Source organism: Passer montanus, unplaced genomic scaffold, assembly GCF_014805655.1.
Source record: "Passer montanus isolate IOZ18808 unplaced genomic scaffold, ASM1480565v1 scaffold39, whole genome shotgun sequence".
In the NCBI taxonomy this organism is placed as follows: domain Eukaryota; kingdom Metazoa; phylum Chordata; class Aves; order Passeriformes; family Passeridae; genus Passer; species Passer montanus.
Genome location: NW_024368707.1, coordinates 4,620,295 through 4,644,087, shown reverse-complemented (window position 1 = coordinate 4,644,087; position 23,793 = coordinate 4,620,295). Strand labels below are relative to the sequence as shown.

The 23,793-nt window shown below is 42.8% G+C and overlaps 1 protein-coding gene across 3 annotated transcripts in view; it reads left to right on the top strand.

The window, feature by feature from the left end:
* B4GALT4 (beta-1,4-galactosyltransferase 4) overlaps positions 1 to 22,948 on the top strand; it is a 28,939-nt gene extending 5,991 nt beyond the window's left edge. For 2 of the 3 annotated variants that reach the window (XM_039717997.1, XM_039717996.1), the window contains exons 2-7: positions 7,543 to 8,027; positions 9,761 to 9,993; positions 13,551 to 13,738; positions 18,918 to 19,040; positions 21,392 to 21,496; positions 22,310 to 22,948. In XM_039717997.1, the coding sequence (XP_039573931.1) occupies positions 7,760 to 8,027; positions 9,761 to 9,993; positions 13,551 to 13,738; positions 18,918 to 19,040; positions 21,392 to 21,496; positions 22,310 to 22,451 (1,059 nt within the window). In that variant the 5' untranslated portion in view covers positions 7,543 to 7,759 and the 3' untranslated portion in view covers positions 22,452 to 22,948. Of the gene's footprint in view, positions 1 to 7,542; positions 8,028 to 8,147; positions 8,172 to 9,760; positions 9,994 to 13,550; positions 13,739 to 18,917; positions 19,041 to 21,391; positions 21,497 to 22,309 lie in introns of all 3 variants that reach the window. The other variant, XM_039717999.1, reaches the window with a different exon arrangement.
* Positions 22,949 to 23,793: the final 845 nt, after the last annotated feature.

Here is a 23,793-nt window from a genome sequence, read left to right as displayed (position 1 = left end):
AGCCAGAGCAGCTGACCCAAAATGGCTGAAGGAATATTCCACACCAAAGGGCATCATGCTCAGTGTATCACCTGCGGGGTGGGCTGGCCAGGGGCAGCTGCTCATGGTCTGGCTGGGTACTGGTGAGCATCTGCATGTCTGTTGTATACTCTAGTTATCATTATTGCCACAGTTATTATAATTATTATTTTCTTCCTTTTATGTCCTATTAAGCAGTTTTTATCTCAGCCTGTGAGTTTTCTCACTTTTCTGATTCTCTCCCGTGTCCCACTGTTGGTGAGGAGTTGAGGGAGTGGCTGTGGTGTTGAGTTGCCAGCTGGGGTTAAACCACAGCAGTTATTTCCTGGTGTGTTAGGTATTCTTTTATCTGTTTTTTTTTTTTTGGTTTGTAATTCAGGGAGTTGGAGCTGCCAGTACCTTTGTTCTTTTATATTGAGTATCAAACGGCTATCAAGGAATAAAGAGAGTGGAGCCAGCACATCTGTGTATCTCTTTGTATTCTTGACATAACTGGAGTATTTAGCTGGCAGTGGCTGTTACTGTAATCAGGCCCCACAAGTGCACCTTGGTCAGTTTCTTTTTAACTCATATGTTTCCTCTTTAAAATTTCCTAGTTCCAGGCAGTTTGTAGAATGGTACCTGTCGTTGCCTGGAAATATCTGTTACCATTCTGCCAAAATAACCATTCCCAGTCAACTGAAAGCTGAACTACTGTTTTTCTGCTGGTTGTCATATCAGGTTTTCTGACATTTTTCAGTGGGAAGTGTAGACAAAGGATTACAGAATGTTGCTAGAAACTCTGCTTGCTTCCAAATCCAGCTAGCTCCATGTTTTCATGACAGCTTGTGCAGAGAAATTATAGTTTGGGGGCTGGATCAGAGAAGAAGATGAGATGGTGGCAGTTGGGACCCAGACTACTCTGGCTTTGTGACTGACCAGTTAAAACATGTGGTAGTGCTAAAGGTTCTTTCTGCACTACTGAGTGTCTGAAATGAGGAAACTTTCCCCCAGAATTCTTGTACAGTCCTGAAAATAGGTAAGACCTTTGTGGCACAGAGGAGGTGCCACTGACTGAGGAAGCCTTGAAATACCTGCCTGTTTGGAATGCATGTATTGCCCAAAAAGTTCAAGCAGCTTTGAGTTACAAGAGATTTAACCCTTGTCATGATACAAGAGATTTAACCCTTGTCTAGGGCTGTACCTGTACTTTCTCTCCCATCCTTTTCTGCAATCCACCTTACCCATGTATCCTGTGTCTACTCAGGTCGTTGCAATGCTGCATCCCTGGCAGTCTGAGGGAGCTCCAGATGGGTGAGATGAGAAAGTGACCCCTCTGTTTCAATACAGCTCATCCTGTGGGGTTGCTAGAGGAGTTTTACAAGTGAGAGTGGTAGAAAAAGCACCAGGGAGGGACAACCTAGTAATAGGAAGTTGCTTTTTGTGAAAAGGGTCAGTGAGGCAGGCTGTTTGCATAAAGTAGACAATAGGGACTGTCATCAATGGGTATGTCTAGGTGATAACAGAGGAGTGGAGTGGGAGCACTGGCACTTCTCCACAGATATGGACAAGAGAGTGGGCAGCTTGATGTGTGTAAGAAGAATGACATCTCTAATGTTTAAAGTCTCCAAATGGAAAAGATGCCAAAAGGGCACTGATAGATTGTGGTTTGCTTTTAGGAGCAAAGGCTTGAGCCTTTGTTTCTAATGGAAGGGTTTGCTGTGGGAATTATTTCTGAGCAGTGTTGCTTCTGTCCCAGTATGCCCGAGTGCCTGTGTGCTGGTTCTGCTGTGCTAGGAGGGAAGGAGGGAGGCTGGCTGCCGTCCTGGGCTCGTTCATGAGCTGAGGGAGGGGCATGTGGGACAGCTCCACGGAGCCTCTTTGGCCTGAGGAAAAGTGGAATATGTTGGCTCTTTTTATTTTTTTTCTTTTTCCTTTTAAAGTTTTTTTCCCATCCTGTGATATTGAGCTGATTCTTTCCTGCAGCCTGTCAGAGGTAACAGAGGTCTCTTTATGGTGTGGGGTTTCCTGGATGAAAAGTGTCTGCTGCTTGTGAAGTGCTCTCCGTAGCTCTTGGAGTGAGTGTTCGACAGGAAGGAGCATTGTGGCAGCAGCAGTGAGTGGTTTAATGTGCTTTCTTTATTTGGCTTGAAATTCTGGGAAGTGGAAAGAGAATTTGTTTGAGGATGGATTTATCTTTTTTGTTTGTTTTTCTTTTGAAATAGCACCATTTCTCAGTGCACTTGGTGGGTTTTAAATAGGAAGAGGTAATAGGATTATGAAAGTATTGCGTAAAAGAGGTGTTAAAAGTTATTAGTTTAACTCCTTACTAAGAATCTAATCTGCTGAAAAGAAGGAAGTGCCTGTGAAAGGAGCAGGTATAGACTCTTGTAAAACTTGAAGACTTGAACTATGCTGCATAGAAAAGCTGATGCTGTACACTGATCTTTCCAGTTGTCAGGAATTTTAATTCCTTCTTGGTGGATTTCATGAAGACTGCTACACTTCCTGATGTAGCCGGAGCTAACCCATTGCTGCTTTTGATTCTGGCCTAGATAAAATAGCAAATAATTGTCTGTTTAGTACAGAGCTGATTAAATGCAGTCCCAGGGAACTCTTTCATGCATCGTTTCCTGCTTGAACTTATTACAGTTTTTCGAGTTAGGTTGAAGTGAATGCTCGTTGCTGCTGAACCTGTTCTGCTGCCTTTGGAATTTGTGCATGAACTTGAGGAGCTTGCAGGGGCTTCTAGAAAATTCTGTGTGGGAAATCTGTCCTTATTCAACCATGTGAAACAGGTAGTCAGAAAATTGGTTTATGTAATTTAAAAATTAATTTTCCTTTCATCAGATGAAAATATCTTGCACCCCTATGGGGTGAATAGTTTTATATGTGAACATATGAAAAGTAAAATTTAGGCACCATGTTCTCACTGATTGTTTATACTGTTAAGCATAACTTTTTTTGGATAAGTAATCTAGGCTTTAGCATAATTATCATGACAGTTTTAATCTCAAAATGTATCAGGGAAAAATCACAGTTTGGAACATAATGAGTTTTCATCATTTCAGTTACTTACCAAATTTTGTTCATAAGGTTACTTTCCTAGACTTATATCTAGATCAGGGCTATCAGGTCTCAGTCTTCTGGCTGACACTGACTTTGTCTAGGAATTCTGCATCAATGAAAAAGAACAGCCTTTGGTCCAGTATTCCTGGGCATTTCTGAGCTTGGCAGTGCTACTGGCTTCAATCAGGAGGCAAATGCACAGGCTGACCCTGCAGCCCTTACGTGGGGAACCAGCTTGTGCATGTGTTGCTTGCACAGTGTGTCAGACTCCAATGCAAATGTGTTTCTGAAAACCCTGGATGAGTATGGATCTGGGTTCTGATCATCCTATTTTGCTTCAGAAGTCTTGTCCAGGCTGGAACCTTGCTTACTATTTTGGACTACCTGGATGAAAAGGGCAGGTTAGGGCTTCATGTTTGTGCCGTCACACTCAAGGATGAGAACTGAATGCCCCTGTTCATGGAGGAGTCATACAGCTCTGTGTCCTGGATTTATCCTGCAGATAAATATCTTATGAGAAGTGCCAGGAGCCTTCCAACAAGGACGCAGGGTTTGGCATGTGATTCAAAACACATTGCAGGTTATAGAACTTGGGTTGTCAGACAAGCTGCAGAGTACAGGGACAGTTGTTGGTCCAGATGTGGTTTTGGGGAAGGCAGAACATGCACTGTTTTTATGCCTCAACATCATCAGGGAGCTATTTAGAATTGTCTCACAGCATCTGTCTAGATATGAGAATATCTGCATGTTGATGGAGACCTTTAACATTTTCCATCAATTTTAGAATTCAGACTTATGCCATATTTGCATAACTGTGGCTTTGTTCTGTTTAATTTCTTTCTAGTATACATTTTGAAATGGATACTGTGGTCGTTTTGACCTTGTGGTATGAAGGGCCGTTCCCTTCTAGCCAGCTGTAACTTTCTAAACTAGGTTTGGTTATGCTTCACTGAGATTTTTTTTTCACAAGAAAGTGGTACTTTGTTTCCTATGAAAGTTTCTTTGGTCTGTTTTATGAAGGTCACACACAACTAGAGTCAGGTTTCAGAGCTATGAGAAGAGTTTAGTTGCACCACAGATTTCTCCCACCCATGTTTGAGGGTTGGTCACCCTGGATTATGAAGTACAGGAGAGAAAAGAACCATGTTTCCAGCTTCTGAGATACTATTGTTTCTAGCAAGATTTGTTCAGTATTGAATTTTTGTTTGCACTTGGCATAAGGTATGATGAGGTGGCCTTTTCTCACTACCACCCCCAACCAATATATCAGCCATAATCCAGGGATATCAAAGATGAAAAGATGTGCTTCATTAACTACATAGGGAGCAAAAGAAAGATGGGAAATTGATCATTGGGATGGGGGATTTAGCTACTGAATGTCTCTTCTCCCTCAGCTGTTACTGTCAAGATTATTAAGGCTGGAGTAGGTTTTGCATGACTATTCTAATCAGTATTTGATTAAAACTATTCTATTAATAATGATTTTATGTTATGTATTATAACTCTGGCTTTTATAATACTTCTCCAAGTATGGCTTTTTAGCAGCAGGCCCTGAGGCTAACTTTTTTTTTTCTTCTTTAACAAGGTCCAAGCTCTGGTCTTCTTGACTCTGAGTTACCTGCCTGACTTGGCAACCAAGGTACTTTAGGCTTGCTGGTGAAAGATGACTATTTTAATTGAATAGTCCTTAGTGTGAAATGGTAACACAACACCCTCCAGAGGGGCATTGGCCAAGCCTTTTTTTTTGTTTCTCTGACAGGCAGGTTCTACTGAGGCTTAACTTCTTTCTTGTCCTTTTATTCTCAGTTATTGTCCTCTTAAGTTCCCAAGTTCTCAGTCTTTGGCAGGAGTCATAAAAGTGACAGCTCTTCACTGTCATCTTCATTCATAAGGGTACAGTTCTTCCACAATTCTTCCTTCTCTGTTGGTAGAATCAGGTTTTCCTTTCTGTGCCCATGCCATTCTCATGCTTCAGGGGAAGAAAACCAGGCAAACAACCTTTTAACCTCTGAAGTAATAATGTAAGGTGTGTCAATTGATTCATTTGTGTTTTTCTGTTTAAAATACCAAAATACCTTTGTGTGTCTGCATTTTGAAATACATGCTGTATTCTCTGTAGAAAACACCAAAAAAATCAATCTGCAGGTTTCTGAAATGTGAATTATTGCCCTTCTGCATGAGTGTTGTGATGAGCTGAAGGTGACTAATGGTTGTGATCGTGTGTGCACATTTATGCTGCCCTGCTTAACTGTATTTTAAGCAGGAGCAGCATTCTGTTGCTGCCATAGAAGCCAGTGGAAATGTGAGTTTAGTTATTATGGGAAATTATTCACACTGACAGTAGAATGGTGTGAAGATTTGTCAGCGACAAGTAACATGAACTTTTAGTAGCAACTACTTATAGAATCTTGCAAAGCTGACAAAGGAAATTCATATATGTGAGATTTGGAATAGGAGTGGAGGAGAGTAGAAATAAGGTTGGTGCAGTAAGTTCATACTTTATGTCCATAATCTTAACATCCTAGTACCTTAGCTATTTTACACATACATGCTCTTCCTGACGTTTTAACAAAAACAACAAAATATTTCAGAAGCTTCTTCTTCTGACTAATACTGCTGGCTGCCTCCTGGTGCTTCTTTGTCTTTTCCCACAGATAGTCAATTTTAAACTTTATTTATGGACAAAATAATTTCTTTTGGGGGACAGTCCTTTTGCACTAATCTTAGTACCAGTGGTGAGCAACTGTTTTAACTCTTTTTAAAGATCGTAGTCCATTTCTGGGAAAGTGGGAAGCTGTGAATATAATAACCACCTTTTGATAGTCATTTGCTGCATGTAAAGTCCAGTTTTTTAACTTTCATGTTGTCCTGTTCAGCCCAGGTTAATCTGGGGTGCACTTGGATTGAGTGATGGAGAAGTAAATTCCCTCCTTGTACATGCTTTTTGTGCAGTGAGACCTTTGGATTGTTTTGGGGAAAATTACACCCTTTGGGGAAAGTGCTTCACCTGATGAATGCTGCATAGTAGCTGAGAAGCCATGAAGGGCAGCAGTTTAGATTATTCCATAGAAACTTGTAGGTAGAGTTTAGATAAGCAAATTCTAAGGTCTTTGATTTAATTATTACAGGCTAGTATTACCCATGGGGTCCACACTGCTCTCATAGAGCTTATCACAGATTTCCTGTGTGCAGCTGTTGTAGGGTGTAAACTGGTGGGGAAGCGTGGACATTTTATTTGAGTCCCTTTACTTAGAGCCTTGCTGTGTGTTGCATGTGAATGGGGAGAGCAGGTTGACATTTCCATGAAGTGCCTGCCAGGAAGGACAGCAGCTGGTAATTCCCAGTGAACCCTAAAAGCTTGGGAGTTCATCTTGGTAGTCCTGGGTCAGGCTCCCATACATGTTCCCACTGATCAGCAAAATTCTCCAGAAGACACCTAAACTAATGGAAATGTGGAGTTACTGTACTCCTTGTGCCTGTGATGTCTCTTCAGGGTCTCATTAGAGGCTGGTATAAAAGAACTTTTTCCATGTTTTTATGTTTCTTCTCTTTGATCTAGCCCGTTTCATGTGCATTGTCTTTAATCACTGCCTTTGCTTCACTTAGCCTCAGTCCTTGTTCTTCTCAGAGGCTGCAGTTTTCTTGTGTGTTTTCTATATCAGAGCTCACTTTTATTAAAATTTCATTATTTCTCTGCTATGAAATGATAATAACAGCCAAAAGAAGTAGAGTGGTAACTATAGTATGATTGCAGTGAAAAGCTGTATGAAAATGGAGCCCTTGAAAGAGGGCAGGAGGTGGAATAGAAGATTGGCTCCTCACAGACCTAATGCTTTTGAAAAATGGAACATTTCTCTTAAAAAGTAGGAAGATTTTCCTCCTTCAGCTGTGTATGAGAAGGGGAATACTGGACATGGACCCAAAAGGTGTCCTGTCCAGGTGGTACTGACAGGCAGCAGATAAAGAACAATGATTTCTGGTACCAGTCAGGTGCTGTGGGTTTCACACTGCATTGTGCAGAGCAACATAACATCAATAATACTGTCTTTCAGAAGAAAACAGTTTATTTCTGCAGAGATTCATGTGGTTTTCATTTTGGATGGGCTTTACTCATAGCCAGCAGAATCTCTTGCTTTGCAGCTGTTGTTAATTTTGGTAGGAACAGAAGTAATAAAACCTGTGTATTGCTAGGCACTGTACACAGATATAACATGGGCAAGTGGTTGCACTTTCTGATCTGAAAAAAAAAATATATTAACAGAGAAGAACAAAACAGGAAAGTGATTTGCATTAAATCATGCAGCTGGTTTTTGGCTGAACTAAGACCAAAGATCATTGTCTTGGTTTCTGACCAGTTGTTCATACTTGCTGTTCCTTTTGTGTGTTGTCATAACCTATTTTCATCAAATCTGTGAAGGTGTAGCAGTGGAGATGGTAGAAACTAATTTTCTCCTTCCTTTTTTCTTTTTTTTGTAGTCCAGGTTAAAGTCATATTTTGTGACATTTGAAGAGCAAACAGTACTATGGCTCCTTGAATTTCAGAACTGCAGGAAGTGCAGCAGCCCTCCCTACCTCCAGCTTTACTTCCCTACTGTGACATTCTTATTGGGAGCTGTGGTTTCATCCCCACTGGATATGCAGTGACTTGCCTCAGCATCAGAGCAGAGGAAGCTGTTGTGGATCAGGGAAAGCCATGGCCTTGGGCTTGAATGTTTTTAACCTCTTCTATAAGTTCAAAGTGTTGGTGCTTGTCACTTTATTTGTGATGGTGCTATGGACCACATTCGGTTACTTAGTGGACACCAGACAGGAAGTTCCTAAAGCTAAGAGCATGGTGGAGTTTTTCAGGAGGATAACTAGCCTGGAGCACAGTCAAAAGGAAGAGAAGACTGAATCCACTGCAGATGTTCCCACGGTGAAGTCATTTCAGGATCCCTGCCCAGCTCTGTCTCCGTACCTGCGTAAGTGATGCTGTTTTCCTCTCCTCTCTGACAAGTTAATCCACTGTCTTCCTAGCCATATTCCAGCTGGATACCTTTCCTGAAAGGTATCTGTTGTGAAACCAATACAACCTGTTGCAAGCCCAGCTCTGTCTCCGTACCTGCGTAAGTGATGCTGTTTTCCTCTCCTCTCGGTCAAGTTAATCCACTGTAGTGCTGCTGACTTCCTAGCCATATTCCAGTTGGATACCTTTCCTGAAAGGTATATATTGTGAAACCAATACAACCAGTTGCAGGAATCACTCCTGGATGAGGGAGTGTCTTGTGGCACCCAGTGCCTATGCTGGGTCTGGCTGGGAGAGCAGCTGATGCTGTGCTCTGCATTTATTGATAAAACAGCTTTGGTAACACACCAGTAACTTGGCTACTCTGTACAGTGTTTGCACTCTCATGAGGCTTTGTCTCTGTCTGTTCTGGCCCCCTAAAATTTAGTGGAATGGGTCGGAGGCTGGGAGTGGACACAGCCAGGATTGCTGACCCCAGCTGACTGCAGGGGTTTTCCATACCCTGTGACTGTTCCATTCATCATGGTCAGCAGTAAAAGCTTGGGGAAAGGAGAAATGTTCATGGTGGCAGCATTTGTCTTCTCAACATCTGCTGTATGTGCTGAAGCCCTGCTTCCCTGGACATGTCCAGACACCTGCCTGTCAACTGGGATAGTGAAGGATTTTCTTTTTTCCTTGCTTACGCGTGCATAATTTTCTTTATTAAAAAAAAAATAAAATTGTCTTAACTGCAGGTGTTTTCATCTTTCCTCATTTTTTTCCTTTTTATTATTAAATATACTTTTGTGTCTCCATATTAACAGTTGAAGGACTTCACAACTCTGTTGGAGTTAGCACTAATTATGATGTTCAGATAGGTGACTGTTCTCTTGGTTTGGGCATTTTTATTATTCTCCTTTTTTCTTGACTTGGTACTGCTAGCAGCACCAGGCTCCTGATTTGCATCATTATCATGTCATTATCTTCATTATCAGTATCATGTCATTATCTTCTTTCTCTTCCTTATTGTGAACCTGATTAGGGATTTGTTTGGGAAGCTAGACTCTTCCTTCTTCCCTGATGTAGTACAAAAACCTTCTGTCTCCCTGCACACCCTCACCCTGACCCCAAGACACATTTGATTAAGCAAATGCAGCAATGGCTGTAGCCATCACAGTTTCCTGTATGGTACTTTTTCATGGGCTTGCTGAGTCCACAGGAGCTGGGACTATAGCTCAGTGCAAGAGAAGGGATGAAAATTTCATTTGGCTGCAGAAAGCCTTGGTATGTTTTATCTTACTAATTTATAGCCCTAAGCCTGTTATGCTTTTTTTGTGCTTTAGGTACCAATGACTTCTTATAGCTGCAGTCCTATGTCTCTTTCCACTTTCTTCTCCTTTGCTTTGCCCTGGCAGTCATTCCTGGCCAATTCTTCTACAGTAGCGTAGATCTTCTCTTGGGTTTTTAAAAAATATTTTTATTTTAGTGCTACTAATTTACAGTCAGTTTAAGCAGCTAACATGCTTGACATCCTCTCCTTCCACCTCCTGCATAGGATCCTTGTAGTACTGCTTTTCTCTTGGAAGGGCAGGGAAGCCAGTTGGGGCTTGAACCTCGGTTTCTTACACTGGTTACATGGTGCCTCATAACGTGACTGGGCCAGCCACAACCTGAAATGACTCAGGAAAGGTTCTTGTGCTTCTCTTACAGGAGGTGCCAGCAAACTCTCCTTCAAACCTTCTGTTACACTGGAAGAGGTGCAGAAGGAGAACCCTCAGGTAGCCGAGGGCCGGTACCACCCTGTGGAGTGCTCAGCCCTGCAGCACGTGGCCATCCTTATCCCACACCGCAACCGGGAGAAGCATCTGCTGTACCTCCTGCAGCACCTGCACCCCTTCCTGCAGAGGCAGCAGCTGGATTATGGCATCTATGTCATTCACCAGGTGGGGCAGCTGTGCAGAACTGTTTGGCTGAGGGGGATGGCTGTGCCCTGCAGCCTGAGGAGAGGCTTCTGCTGCCTCTGCTGTCTGACATGAGTTCTTCAAGCTTGCTTCCAACAATTCTGCTTGCTGAGGGAGGCAACACTGCCTGCAGCCACTGCTGGTGGCATTCCTGGGTCTCAGGGCTGGGGAGTATTGACAGTGTCTTTAACTGGAATTTCTCAGTCTAAGTAACTTGGTGTTTCTGAGTTAGCATGCAAGGTAAGCATCTTTTGCACTGCTAATGCAACTGACTTCTCTTGCAGTATCCACACATGTAACTAGGCTGGCCTGTTCTGACTTCACATTTGGAATAGCTTGGATAGAAGGCCCCAGTTTCTGTTGCCCTTCTCCCCCATCAGGCTCTTGTGCTTAGTAAGTTGTGTGTATTGTGTAGTTTAGCTTTCTCAAACTAATCACGACAGCTGCTGCTTGTAGCTGCTTTATTTGCCCAGCAAGTGCAGTGGAAAGTAGTTGTCATGGAAGAGCACTTGGTTCCTGAAAGATTTATTAATTTCTTGATTTGCATTTTTTCTAGCAAGGCTGTTTCATTGGCTAAAACTTAAGCAGACCTGTGGCACATTGTCTTTCATCAAGGTGCTTATGTTCTAATTGCATGTGCTAAAAGCATTTTATATTTCTCTTTTGTAATATGTTGTCTGTTTCTTGATCTTCTGTTATGTTTGCTTTCTTTTACTGTTGTTTACTTATATGTTCTGCTTTGGCTCTAAAAAGTCATTTGAGACAGCAGAAGAAAACAGTGATAAATTAATACAGTTTCTCTTCCCTCCTGATTAAAGAGCCTAGAGTCAATTAATCAGTATGAGACTGCTTTCTAGGTGAAAGCTTCCACTCCTATGCTTCTGCTCAGCTGAATGTCTCAGCAGAACAGCAATAAAAGTCATGGCATGATATTTTTACTTGGAATGAATTGTTCTTTCATTGTTCAGAATCATCATGTGGCCTCTAGAGTGGAAAAATGAGGGGTTTTTTTCTGCATTAATATGTACTATAATCATACATTTACTGGCTCATTCTAGCAGGAAGCAGTGGTTAGGAATAAATTACTGGGAGAATGGGCATATCTTTTTATTGAAATACATGAAGTGGAGAACTGTTGTTGTCATGTTAGCAAAAAGTAATATAGAAGTATGGAAGTTTTGTCTGATGAGCACAGCAGTGTCAAGTCTGAACTTGTTCTATCAGAGATTGTGCTTGGAAGGTTGGAAGCTTTCACATAGCTTTTCCATGTAGGCATGCCCAAAGACTGGAAAGTGGATCTAACAAAACTGTTCTGGGGCAAATCTGGTTTCTCTCTTATTTGTGATGTCATTAGTTGTTCTAAGTCTCTTTTGAGGAAAGATAATACACACTCTGCTTTGGAGATGGGTTAAATGGACCTTTTGTAATTTTTTCTGTGAGCCACTGGAGGGCTTACTCCAGATTTCTTCTTTATGGGCTGCTTTTAACATCTCTAAAGTTGTGCTCCCCTAAACGTGTGCATACATGAGTGCTGCACTCAAACAATGTGAGTTTGTAATCCCTAAAGGGTGAATAATTTCTTTCCCAACATAAGTTTGTCTTGTGGTCAGTGTTATTCTTCCATAGAAACAAAGGGAGACAATTCTGTCCTCGATAAAAGGTGGATAAATTTTGCTGTTTGTTCAGTATGTGGTCTGACATGGCAAACTTCCCTTCCTGGAGAGCCATGTCAGCTGGCATTTGGCTGTTGTGGTGGCACTGATAAGGAAAACAGAACTTAAGCAGATGAAAGAGGCTGTCCTGAACTAAGCTGGATTTGATACTCAACACAAGTGATGTTCTCCAAATGTACCTTACCAGACATCTGATTAATTCTGTTTACTCAATAACCTATGTTTTCATCCTCAGGAGAAGGCTGTCTCATGGATATTTTTGTATACAGGACATTTTAAGAAAAACAAAACACACACAAAAAAAAATCTGACATCCTGATTTTGGGTGAATTGTATATAAATTTTTACTGTAAAATTTCTCTGCAGAGAATGGATGCAATTGATTATCCATCTTGTAATTTCTCAGAATGGGCACTGTATTGTTTTTTTCAGACTGCAGGTATGGAGTCATAAATCCCATAAATCTTCTTCATTTTGGATCAGATGGTTGTTTTAGTGAACAAATCCTACTTTAGAGCAAAGTGTTACTTTTTAGAGCAATAAAACATGCTTTGTATACAACAGCTTTTCCCTGCAGCTCACCTTCTCAGCCTGGGGAGGCCAGCTTCATTTTCATTTTCCATGAACCTCTTTCTGTCCAGGCACCTTCTAGAAAACTTGCTAGAATTCCAAGCAGTTTCTCTTGACAAAGTTTTTTTATTATTCTTTCAAGTACACAGGTTCCTTTCTCAGGCAAATGACTGTCCTCTCTGTGTATGGGAGGGCCAGGGTTGGCCCTCTGGTTCCCAAGTGGGAACTTAAGGTAAATTCTCTCTTTGTCCTCAAGAGCAGAGAGCCTTCTGCAGACTGGTACAGTGTGCAGCCAGGTGAAAAATGAAAATACCAAGATAAGCACACGTCTTGTTCCAAACTGAATGTTGACATGATAAGCTTACAAAACTGCCAGGTGTGTGTGGATATACTTGCACCTCAGATGTGAAAAATTAGATTTTTGAAAAGTGAAATACTAAGTAACTCACAGCAAAAGCAAATGATGAAGACTAGTGAAAAGGTGAAGCTATGTGCTAGCAGCCTGCAACAGCATCATCAGGTTATAGGTAGGAGGTAAAAATGAAGAGACCTGCTTTTCACTCCCACTCTGCCACTTGTGTGTGAGCTGAGGAAATACAGGGAACTCTTTTTAGCATTGCTGTCCTCCATGCTGAGGGGACAGGCATAAATCAATCATAAATCAATCATCAGGTTATAGGTAGGAGGTAAAAATGAAGAGACCTGCTTTTCACTCCCACTCTGCCACTTGTGTGTGAGCTGAGGAAATACAGGGAACTCTTTTAGCATTGCTGTCCTCCAAGCTGAGGGGACAGGCATAAATCATTCATGGCAAGGGCTCTGACATCTAGAGACTAATTAGCATGGGAGTAACATGGGGGTTTGGTTTGGTTTTGCTTTTTTAAAAAAGAACTTCCGTGATCCTTACTGATACAGTTGTATGGAACACCAGTTTCTAGACTGTACTGGTACCCCTTCTGTTGTGGAGCCTGATGGTAACTCCAGGACTGGGGCAGAAGGGTGGTTAAGCCATGGAGCAGTCTCACTTGTGGTACCCAGCTAAGCACAGGCTTTCCTGGCCCTGGCTAGGTGTTTTTGTGATGAATGGAGGCTGGAGAAACACTTTTCACCGTTGGCCACTCCGACACTGTGCCCAGTGTGATGGGGCACTCTGTGCAGTTACTGCTCCCGAGGTGCTGCAAAAGCCACACGGGTGTGGTTGCAAACCATGCAATTGGAACAAATGCCCAGGAGCAGCTCTGGTTCAAAAGCTGTGGCACCTACTTCAGAGTTGTTTTTTCCCATTCTTTTCCACAGGCTGGCAACACCAAATTTAATCGAGCCAAACTGCTGAATGTAGGATACCTAGAGGCCCTAAAGGAAGCAAACTGGGACTGTTTCATTTTCCATGATGTGGATCTGGTGCCAGAAAATGACTTTAACATTTACATGTGTGACACACAACCAAAGCACCTTGTAGTTGGCAGGAACAATACTGGATACAGGTAAGAAACCAAGAATATGGAAAGAATACTAACAGGGAAATGCCATGTTACTGATAATGTTCCTCTTCTGATGGAGCTGTGTGCTGGTATCTACCCTTCGTCACGACATGAGGTTTCTGGTGGTAACACTTCACCTCTCTGGAATACAGAACTGGACAGGCAGCTCTGCAGTCAGCCCTGTGGTCACCTGCACAAATGATCATTGTCATTGTTCTGTTTCTGGAGTTGAATTAAGGGGCGTTTCGAGAGGAAAGCAATGTGCCAGAGGTTGTGCAGAGACCTTCTGGCAAAGCTACTTACACATTTGCAAGTTTCCTGATCCTGTGATTTGTGGGAGTGATCTTACTGTAACAGAACTTGCCACTTATTTCTGCTGTTGAAGAGGTAATGTCCGCTATGGAGAGCTCAAGTGTGGGAATTTGCCAAGGCATAGGGCTGTCCTTTAATTATTTGACTGAACAGTGTATAACACAGGATCATTATGATTTTTAATGAGTCCCCTAAGTGCTCATGTGATATAAATAATTGAAAGTGAAAAGTCAAGTTCAGTGCACCTCAGAGAGAAAAGGCTCCCGAGCTTGGTGAATTTAATGACCAAAAGTGTTTTCATTGAACTTGTTTCTTTCAAGATTCAGTTCATATCATGTCACTCTAAATACTGATTAGAAGTGGGCTTTTCAAAAGCTGATCTCAAAGTACTTTGAAGTAAAGCTCTGCTTTGCTTTTGTATTTCCTTTGTTAAATATATGAGAAAGAGGTGGGATGTGTCAATACTAGCACAGAATAATATTCCTGCTCCAGTCATTTAGTGAAAACTGGAACAAGTACATACATACTAGGCTTGTGACAGGCTTTTGCAACACTTGCAGAGCCTTGCAGAGTATTCCACTGGAATGCTGGTGGCTTGAATTTGATCATTCGACTTGAATTGATAAATAATACTTTTTCTGTGTCACTGCCTGTATTTATGCATCCATGAAGTGGGGTTAATAATGCTCGGCTGCCAAGGCATGTCTGAAGGAATTCAGATTCTGAGCTCAAGAATGATACTTGAACTGAGCTGATACCACAGATTGATACCAATCCTAGCTGGGTGACCTCAGTGTTTTGCTGCAGCTGAGGTGATCATACTGAGACATACTGCCCAGCTAAGGTAGAGAAAACTGAACTCATCTATGTTCTGTATTAACACTAAATGTCCTGGGCAGAAATATGGGTTGGTTTATGTTTTGTGGGATTTTTTAATGGTTTTTTTGGGGTGTTTTTTAGGGGAGATGGTGTTTTGTTGTTGGTTTGGTTTGGTTTGCTTGCTTGTTTGTCTGTTTTTTGATTTTGGGGTTTTACTAATTTCCTGGTGTGGGGTGGGGGGAATTATTTTTCTTCCAGGGAGCTATATTCTATTGTGATGCAGTGTGCAGTAATCTCAGCAGCCATGTGCCTTTGGAGATCCAGTGTCTTATCTTTGGCTACATAAACTACAGCTCAGTTTTGGATTCTTTTAGACAGAAGACTTGTATATTAAAGTTTTGAAGATAAGAAACTTGGGAAAACTCTTCTATTTTAATTAAGGTTTCAACTACAGCTCAGTTTTGGATTCTTTTAGACAGAAGACTTGTATATTAAAGTTTTGAAGATAAGATTGGGAAAACTCTATTTTAATTAAGGTTTTTCCTTGAGACTAGCACATCATCTTTTCCTCCTGACCATTCCTGTTATATGTATTCTTCAGCCCAATTTTAAGAATTCCAAAGGAGCTAATGTTCTCTTGTCTTCAGGGGAGGAGTGGTTGTAGGGCTTGTTACAGAGATGTATTTTTGCAGGTGATGTCAGCTGGGAGCAAGTTATGCCTGGGCCCTGCCAGTTCTGTGCTGCCTGAGGAAGGTTGAATGGGCAGCACTGTCCTGGTTACAGGATCACAGAATGGATGGGGTTGGAAGGGACCTCTTGGAATTATCCAGTCCAACCCCCCTGCCAAGGCAGGGTCAGCTAGAGCAGGTGACATAAGAACTCATCCAGGTAGGTTTGGAATGTCTCCAGAGAAGGAGAGTCCACAACCTCCCTAAGCAGCCTGTTCTAGTGCTCTGCCACCCTCCAGGGAAAGAAGTTCTTCCACATGTTGAGGTGGAACTTCCTGTGCTTTAGTTTATGGCCTTGCTTTTCATCCTGTCAGTGGAAACCATTCAAGGGTCTGGCATTGTCACCTTGGCACCCACTTTGTAGACATGTACTTGCACTGATGAAATCCCCTCTCAGTCTTCTCTCCAGATTAAATAGACCCAGCTCCTGCAGCCTCTGTGCTTTAGTTTATGGCCTTGCTTTTCATCCTGTCAGTGGAAACCATTCAAGGGTCTGGCATTGTCACCTTGGCACCCACTTTGTAGATATGTACTTGCACTGATGAAATCCCCTCTCAGTCTTCTCTCCAGATTGAACAGGCCCAACTCCTGCAGCCTCTTCTCATACGAGAGATGCTCCAGACCCCTCATCATCTTTGTGGTCTCTGCTGGACCCTCTCCAGCAGTTCCTTGTCTTTCTTGAACTGTGGAGATCACAACTGAACACAGCACTCCAGATGTGGCCTCTCTAGGGCTGAGTAGAGGAGCTCCCCTCGTCCTGCTGGCCCCACTTCTCCCAGTGCACCCCAGCTCTGGCTCCTTTGGTGTCTGTCTCTGCAGTGGTATAGGGGAATTACAGGGTGGATTGGTGAGCAGTGGGGTGTGTACATAGGTGTGTGCCTGGGAAGTCAGTTCCCAAATGGTCAGGCTGCTGGAACGGGATGTGGTCTTGTTGGTGACTGTCCTGAAAGCAGGGCTGGGGAGGGCTCTGCCCTGCTGTTCCTGTTTATGGGACCTCCTTGCTGTCCATTCCATTTGCTGCGTTCCTCTGGAGTATCCATAGTGTAAGTCTCAAGGTAGTAATGTGTAATTAAAACTTGATGGAACTTCCTCTGCCCTTTGGCTTGTCTCCTCTGGGGGGGCGATAAAGGAGAGAGTACAAATCTGTTCACAAGTCAGGCCTGACCAACCTGATAGCCTTCTCTGATTTGACTAGCTTGGATGAGGGTGTAGTAGTGGGTAATGTTTATCTTAGGAAGGCTTTCAGCACTGTCTCCCATAATGGCCCCACTGACAAAGTGATGAAGTACAGACTGGTAAGTGGACAGTGAGATGGGCTAAAATTGCCAGAACTGCTGGGCTCAAAGGGTTCTTATTAGTAGAGCAAAGTCCAGCTGGAGGCCAGTCACTAGTGGTTTACACCAGAGTTTGATATTGGGGCTGGTACTAGTTAAGAGTTTTCATCAGTAACCTGGAAGATAGGGCAGATTGCATCCTCAGCAGGTTTTCAGAGGACAGAAATCTCACAGGGTTGTTTTATGTAGCAGGGCCTTTGTCAGGCCAGGATGTGGCCAGAGAGAAGTTCAACAAAGGGAAATGCAGTGTCCTGCACCTGGAGAAGTAACTCTGTGCACCAGTAGCTGCTGGAGGCCAGCTGTCTGGAAAGCAGCTTTACCAGAAAGGACCTTGGGCCAGCAGTGTGCCCTTGTGACAAAGGCCAGTGGCATCTTGGTGGGGAGTTAGCAGCAGGTTTTGGGGAGGTGGTTGTTCCCTGCTACTCAGTGCCATGGAGGTGATACCTGGAGTACTGTGCCCAGTTCTGGGACACACTGGAGCAAGTCCAGAGGAGAGCCTGAGAACGTGGTTGAGGGAATGCAGCATCTGATATGTGAGGGAGGCTCAGAGTGCTGGGGCTGTTCAGCAGAGAGAAGGCAGAGGGGGATCTTGGAAATGAGTATACATACCTGATGGAAGGGAGTAAAGACTCTGGAGCCAGACCCTTCTCAGTGAAAGGCAAGTGGTAATGGGCACAAACTGAAATACAGGAAATTCCACCTAAACATATGAAAAAGGTTGGTTTTTTTTTACTGTGAGGATTGTCAAATACTGGAACAGGCTTCCCAGACAAATTGTGGAGTCTCCATCCTTGAAGATGCTCAGAATCTGACTGAACACGTTCCTCAGCAAGTTGCTCTAGCAGACCCTGCTCTGAGCAGAGGGGTTGGATTATGTGATCTCCAGGAGTCCCTTTGACATTCACAAATCCTCTGTGATGCTGTGAGCAAAAATCAGCCACGAAAAATAGTCTTGAGGAAGGTTGTATTGAGGGTCTTGCGTTGATTTATTTTCTCCTTTGGTGTTTTTTAAATTATATTCATGGTAAGCCAGAAATAATAATAAGCACTGACTGGCATGTCCAATGCCAGTCAAAGCACACACATAATGTGTGCCTTCTACCTCTGGCAATTTGTTCATCTGTTTAGATTCACATACATGTACAAATGCAATCTGCAGCCATGTGCCCATTACCTCAGAATGGGCTGGGGCAAGATAACAGAGCCTGTGTTGTAATGTTATCTTAAGGGCCAAGACAGAGGGCATCATAGAAAGCAATTAGCAGAATGGCCTAGGAAGACAATAAACATGATATGCAAACATATTTTAAAAGTAGATGCATTTTTCAGGATGAGGAAGGTAAAAGTTAGAAATTATCTCCTTTAGAGCTGAGCTCCATTGCATTGGGTTACTGAGTAACTTGCACTATACCTTACCTTGGAATTGTTATGGCACAGGAGCTCATGTGCCCTTGCCTGGGAGCTGATTTCTTTCCAAGTTTTTCAGATTCAGCGCTAAGGTAATCAATGGCTCGCTGTTGTTATTGCAGAGCTTCCACTATATTAGTGCATAGCTGTGTTGCTGTTCTATACCTGAGAGTCCCTGAAATGAAGTACCTGCTTGGCTGGCAGGGGAATTGTGTAAAGAGAGAGAAGCTCCTGAATAAGTTGTTATTGCAGAGCTTCCACTGTATTAGTGCATAGCTGTGTTGCTGTTCTATACCTGAGAGTCCCTGAAATGGAAGTACCTGCTTGGCTGGCAGGGGAATTATGTAAAGAGAGAGAAGCTTCTGAATTACACTCTGTTCTCTCAGTTGGAGAGGTAATTTTTTCTGGCCTAAAGCAAATCACCATCTTTTTGTGAAAAAAGGAAGAGACAGGACCAGCTTTTAAGGATCTGTGCACCCTTAACTCTGTGAGAGACAAGTCTAGATCTGGAGTATGAGGGTGATGTTTTCATTGTTGATAGAATTTGACTTAATTTTTCATTCTCTCTTCTTGTATGTCTAGGTTACGGTACCGGGGATATTTTGGAGGTGTAACTGCTCTTACAAGAGATCAGTTTTCCAAAGTGAATGGATTCTCTAACAACTACTGGGGTTGGGGTGGAGAAGATGATGACCTTCGAATCAGGTAAGCAATGAGGAGCTAGTTTTAAGAAATTTAAAAAATTGGCCCAACTTTGCACTAAGCCTCCAAGAGCAAAACACCCCAGGGGCCTTCATTCAGAACAGCACTGAACAGTATTGCAGTGGAGATGTGAAGTCCAAAATGCAGTTCTGTGAGCAGTTTCCTCTTCGCAAGGGTTAGGTATGTCCGATGCCTAATCCTCTTCCTCACTGCACTTTTGTCTGGGTGTGGGTTGTTATTTGGTTGGTCTGGTTTGGTTTTGTCTCAGACACACATTGTATTCTTGCTTGGAAATTGGTTATAACTGAAGTCTGGAGTGTGGTTTGCCAGACATACAAATGTATGGAGTTCCAGGGCTTTGCTAGAATGTGGGAGTGTTTTGGTGGGACTGGGTGTTTTGTATTCATTGACTACTGGATTTACTCCAAGTAAGGTTTAGTTTGTAATTGTGTAGTGTTGATTATAGTGAAGATAGCAAGTAACTTGAATTTTAGAAAGGCTACATATACATGCATATGCCCTTTGCTCTTGTGAAAACTCATTTTGCAGATGTGCCTGTCAAAGTAGGAGAAACCTGTTGGCTGGAGAGGTTTAGTGGGACAAAGAAGTCAACCAAACTTTTATGTTGATCTTTTGCCCTTTGCCTAGGAATAAACCTCTAATCCTGCATTGCTGTTAGTAAATGGAGAAAAAACCACAAGCAAACAGCAGATAAGAAACCACACTCCGCAAGCTCTGCTGGCAGAGCCTATCAGTTTGTAACTCGGTTTTAACTCCATTATTTTTAAGTTGTTATCCTTTTCAGTTGCTTAAATATGCAAACAAGCATTTCGGGGACATTAAATTTATAGCCCTGGTGATGTTATGTAAATATAGAGGGGATTGAGTGTGTTAGAAGTTAGGAACTTGCAAATGAAAAGTGTTTTTCGGTGTCAGTTCAGCAGATTGGTCAGCTCTAGCTGAAGAAACTGGAAAGGTCTGCTGCAGGTACAGATTTCTGTCCCTTAACAACAACTATTTTTTCCTTCTTACTCCTGCCTATATGCACCAACTTCTCTGTGACCTCCTGGGAGCTGACTTCTATAGTTTAGGAGGTGGCTTGGTGCTATTTTATTTCCTGGCTTCCCACTGGTAATAGTTCTTTCAGATATTCCCTTGGGCAGCAGAGAAGCAGCAGGACAGCAGGATTTACTGAGGGTCTCTATGATGTTTGCAAGGGGTTGGAAACAAGTGATGTTTTTGTGTGGCACTTTGACTTTGCAACTCTTGAGGTCTTGATGGGGAAACCAAGTCCTGACCCAGTGTGTGCTCTGCAGCTGGACTTTGCTTGTGCCTTGGGCTGGCCTGGTGACTGAGTTTGCAGGGGTGGGGAATGGCAAGCTTGCTGTCTGGTGGGTTGTTGTGCACAGATCCTTGGAGCTTTCCCGAGGGAAGTCAGCAGATGGCAGCATCCCTTCGGTGCTCTCAGAATTCGGGGCCGCTGACACACATTCTGCAGATCTGCCTCTGGAACAAAGGTGATGGTCTCATTTGGACCCCTCCTAAGGCGTGTATCACAGAGAGATTCTTCAAATAATTTGTCGTAGTTGTTTGATAATTTACTGCTACAAAGTCACGGAAATCTGTACGGGGCTGAGTTTTTTCAAATCTTGGTTTCCTATTTTTCTTTCAGCTGATGAGTGACTAACGTAGAGGTGGACTATTCATTAATTCCCTTGTCATAAAGCTTCTTTCTTTCTGCTGTTAGGGCAAAGCTGTGCTCCACAGATATATGTAAGGTAGAAACTCCAGCTAAGCACCTGATGTCAGACATTTAAATCTGTGCACAGGGCTCAGTGCTTCTGGCATTGTTCTTAGGGAAATTTTCTTCATGTGAACAAATAAAAGTTTTGCAGCTGTCTGCCAGCTACTAAAAAATAAAACAATCTTTTAATTTATTTTTGTAAAACTATCAAGTATAGGGGTTTTATGGCAGGGGTTGAGATGAACTTGTTGCAGAACATGTGGAAACTTGCTACAGGGCAGTAGAGAGTAGTCCAGTGAATACTGATATAAATGTACTCTGTTGCATAATGTGTGCTTAAAACTCTACGTCTCTACTGTAAGTAGTTACCTGTTCAAAAGACAGGTGTATCTGTCACCCACCCCAGACCTATTCTCAGGAATGCAACTCTGAGCCTCATTTTTCTGGCAAAATAGGTTGTGGAAGAGATGCAGATTAGCTCTTACAACTCTCTATGTTTTTTTCCACAGCATCTGCAAGAGATGAAGTCTCCAGCTGTTGGGTTTTTTTTCATTAACAGCTGGTTTATAGGTGTTGTCTTCCTCACAACACTTCTTATTGCTTCTTGCAGGGTTGAGATGCAGAAGATGAAAGTGGTGAGGCCGCCTGCTGATGTGGCCAGGTACACGATGATCTTCCACAAGCGTGACCACGGGAACGAGGAGAATCGAGAGAGGTGGGTCAAGAACAGGTTTCTACCTCGCAGTGTCATGGTCTGTGGCTGAGCCAGGCACCTGGGGGACAAGTTCTCCAGGCCAAACAGGCTTCTTGTGGTATCCAGAGGCTCTGGGGGACACCCGTGTGACAACACTGTTCACAGCTGGCAGCTGTTTTCTCTGCATGAGATCTTCCTAGAACTTGACTGGATGTTTCCTAGAAACTTCCAAAATTACACTCACATAGGTATGATTAAAGCACAATTTCAGAGATTGACCTAAAGGATTTTTCTCGCCATATGTGATTGTGCTGAAAACAGGAACAACTTTGTGTAGCTATGATATTTTATGGAAAATCTTTTCCTAGGATTTTTCCCCTCATGAGAGCTGAGGACCTCAGGAAAGAAATGTAAACAATAACTATCTGCTGCTGTGGAATGCAGCAGGTGCATCTTCCATTGGTCCATGTTGACTGTTTTCAATTAGTGACCAATCACAGCCACCTGTGCCAAGGCTGTGAGCAGTCACAGGATTTTGTTATGCATTCTATTCTATTCTTGTTCTTTGTAGCCTTCTGATCATTCTTCTCTGTCTGTTCTTTTAGTATAGTTTTAATGTAGTATTTTAGTATAATATATAACATAATAAATCAGCCTTCTGAGAAAAATGGAGTCAAGCCTCGTGTCCCCACACTTGGAACATCCACTGCAACAACTTTGTATTTCCAGTAGACAAAAAACAGCAGTAGCTCTGCTTCCAAACTTACTACCATTGGGAAAGAGCTCAAAACTCCAGTGCATGTCAGTGAAGGTTTTTCTCCTCTTTGTCCTCAGGATGAAGCTTCTCCGTCAGGTCTCTAGAACATGGAAGACAGATGGCCTGAATTCCTGTTCCTATAAACTGCTCTCTGTGGAACACAACCCACTGTACATCAACATCACGGTGGACTTCAGTGTGCAGCCCAAGGTCTCATAGGGGCCAGCACCTCCCAAGTTAAAGGAAATGGTAACAGATCTCCTTTGTGGCTGCTGTTAGAGCAGATGACTTCCAGCACCTGCTTGGAAGAGTCCTTCAGTAGCACAGGAGCAAGTAAAGTGCTCCTTCACAGCATCTCATTGAGTGGTTGAGAGTTTCCTTTTGTGAGGACTGGAGTTATGGACTGACCTAAGGGACAGGTCCTCGTGTTCTTCTATGCACTTTTTTTCTGGGACATTAGAAAATATGTCCTTGTTTGAGCTGGTCCAAGGACTTGAACCAACTCCCTGAAAAAATATTTCATTTTGCAACTCTTTCTAAAGTTATTTGTGGTCTTATTAAAAGCACAATAACTCTTAAAGAACTACAAAGTTGATGAGAAAAGTTAATTTTTTCCGGCCTAAGGAAAAACTGCTTATTTGTGAGGGAAGGGCAGTAATGGTAATGGGTAAGGAGATGTAACAAATTTCTCAATAAATGCACTCCACTGAACTCCAGAGTGTCTCATCCTTCACACCACAGTGTCCCCTACTGAGGGACTGCTGCCATGTCCCGTGGCAGTGATCAGTCTCATTCTGCAGCAGGATGCCTGCTGCTCTCCAGGGATCGGGAAGGAAAGGCAGTGGCCAGCTGTGTTGGAGGGGGAGACATTCTGCTCCACATATTTTAATGCTTTGGGCCACACTGTTAGCAGAGTGTGGATCTGTATACAGACCCAGGCCATCATCAGCTTGGAGTCTTGCTTAAGAAACAGGTGAAAGGCTGTGGATAACCAGCTGTTCCACTGTGCTGCTGGATTTGTGCAGAAGTCTTGATTAGAGCACTGGACTTACTGCATTGTATTTAACTGTCTTTACTGTAGATGTGAAGCCAGGCTTGCGAGGGTTTCTTTCAGCACATTATTCCAATTGTGGAGAAGACTGAAACGAAATGTTTTTAAGTATAGTGGCATGGATGCAGCTTTTCAGTGGTGAAGGAGCTTTTGTATCTTCAAGGAACAAGCCAAAATACCCTGTGTCACACTCTCAAAATAACTGGACCTGACAGGCAGTGCTACAGACTGAGTTGGCAGAGAAAGGAGGTTTACAGCAAGGGCAAGGGTTTGGGCTGACTGTGTCAGTCTCACAGTCAGGTAAGTACAAATGCATTCCTGCCAGGTCACAGTTCCACTGTTTACATGTTTGACCTTGAGGAAAAACTAGTATTTAATTTCTCACAAGTATTTTATATTGAAGACAGCTCAGCCTTGAATGATACTTAATGTCTGAGCAACAGCTGTAGTAGTAGATTAATTTCCCTGCTCTGAGCAGGAGGTTAGACTAGGTGACAGCCTCAGGTCCCA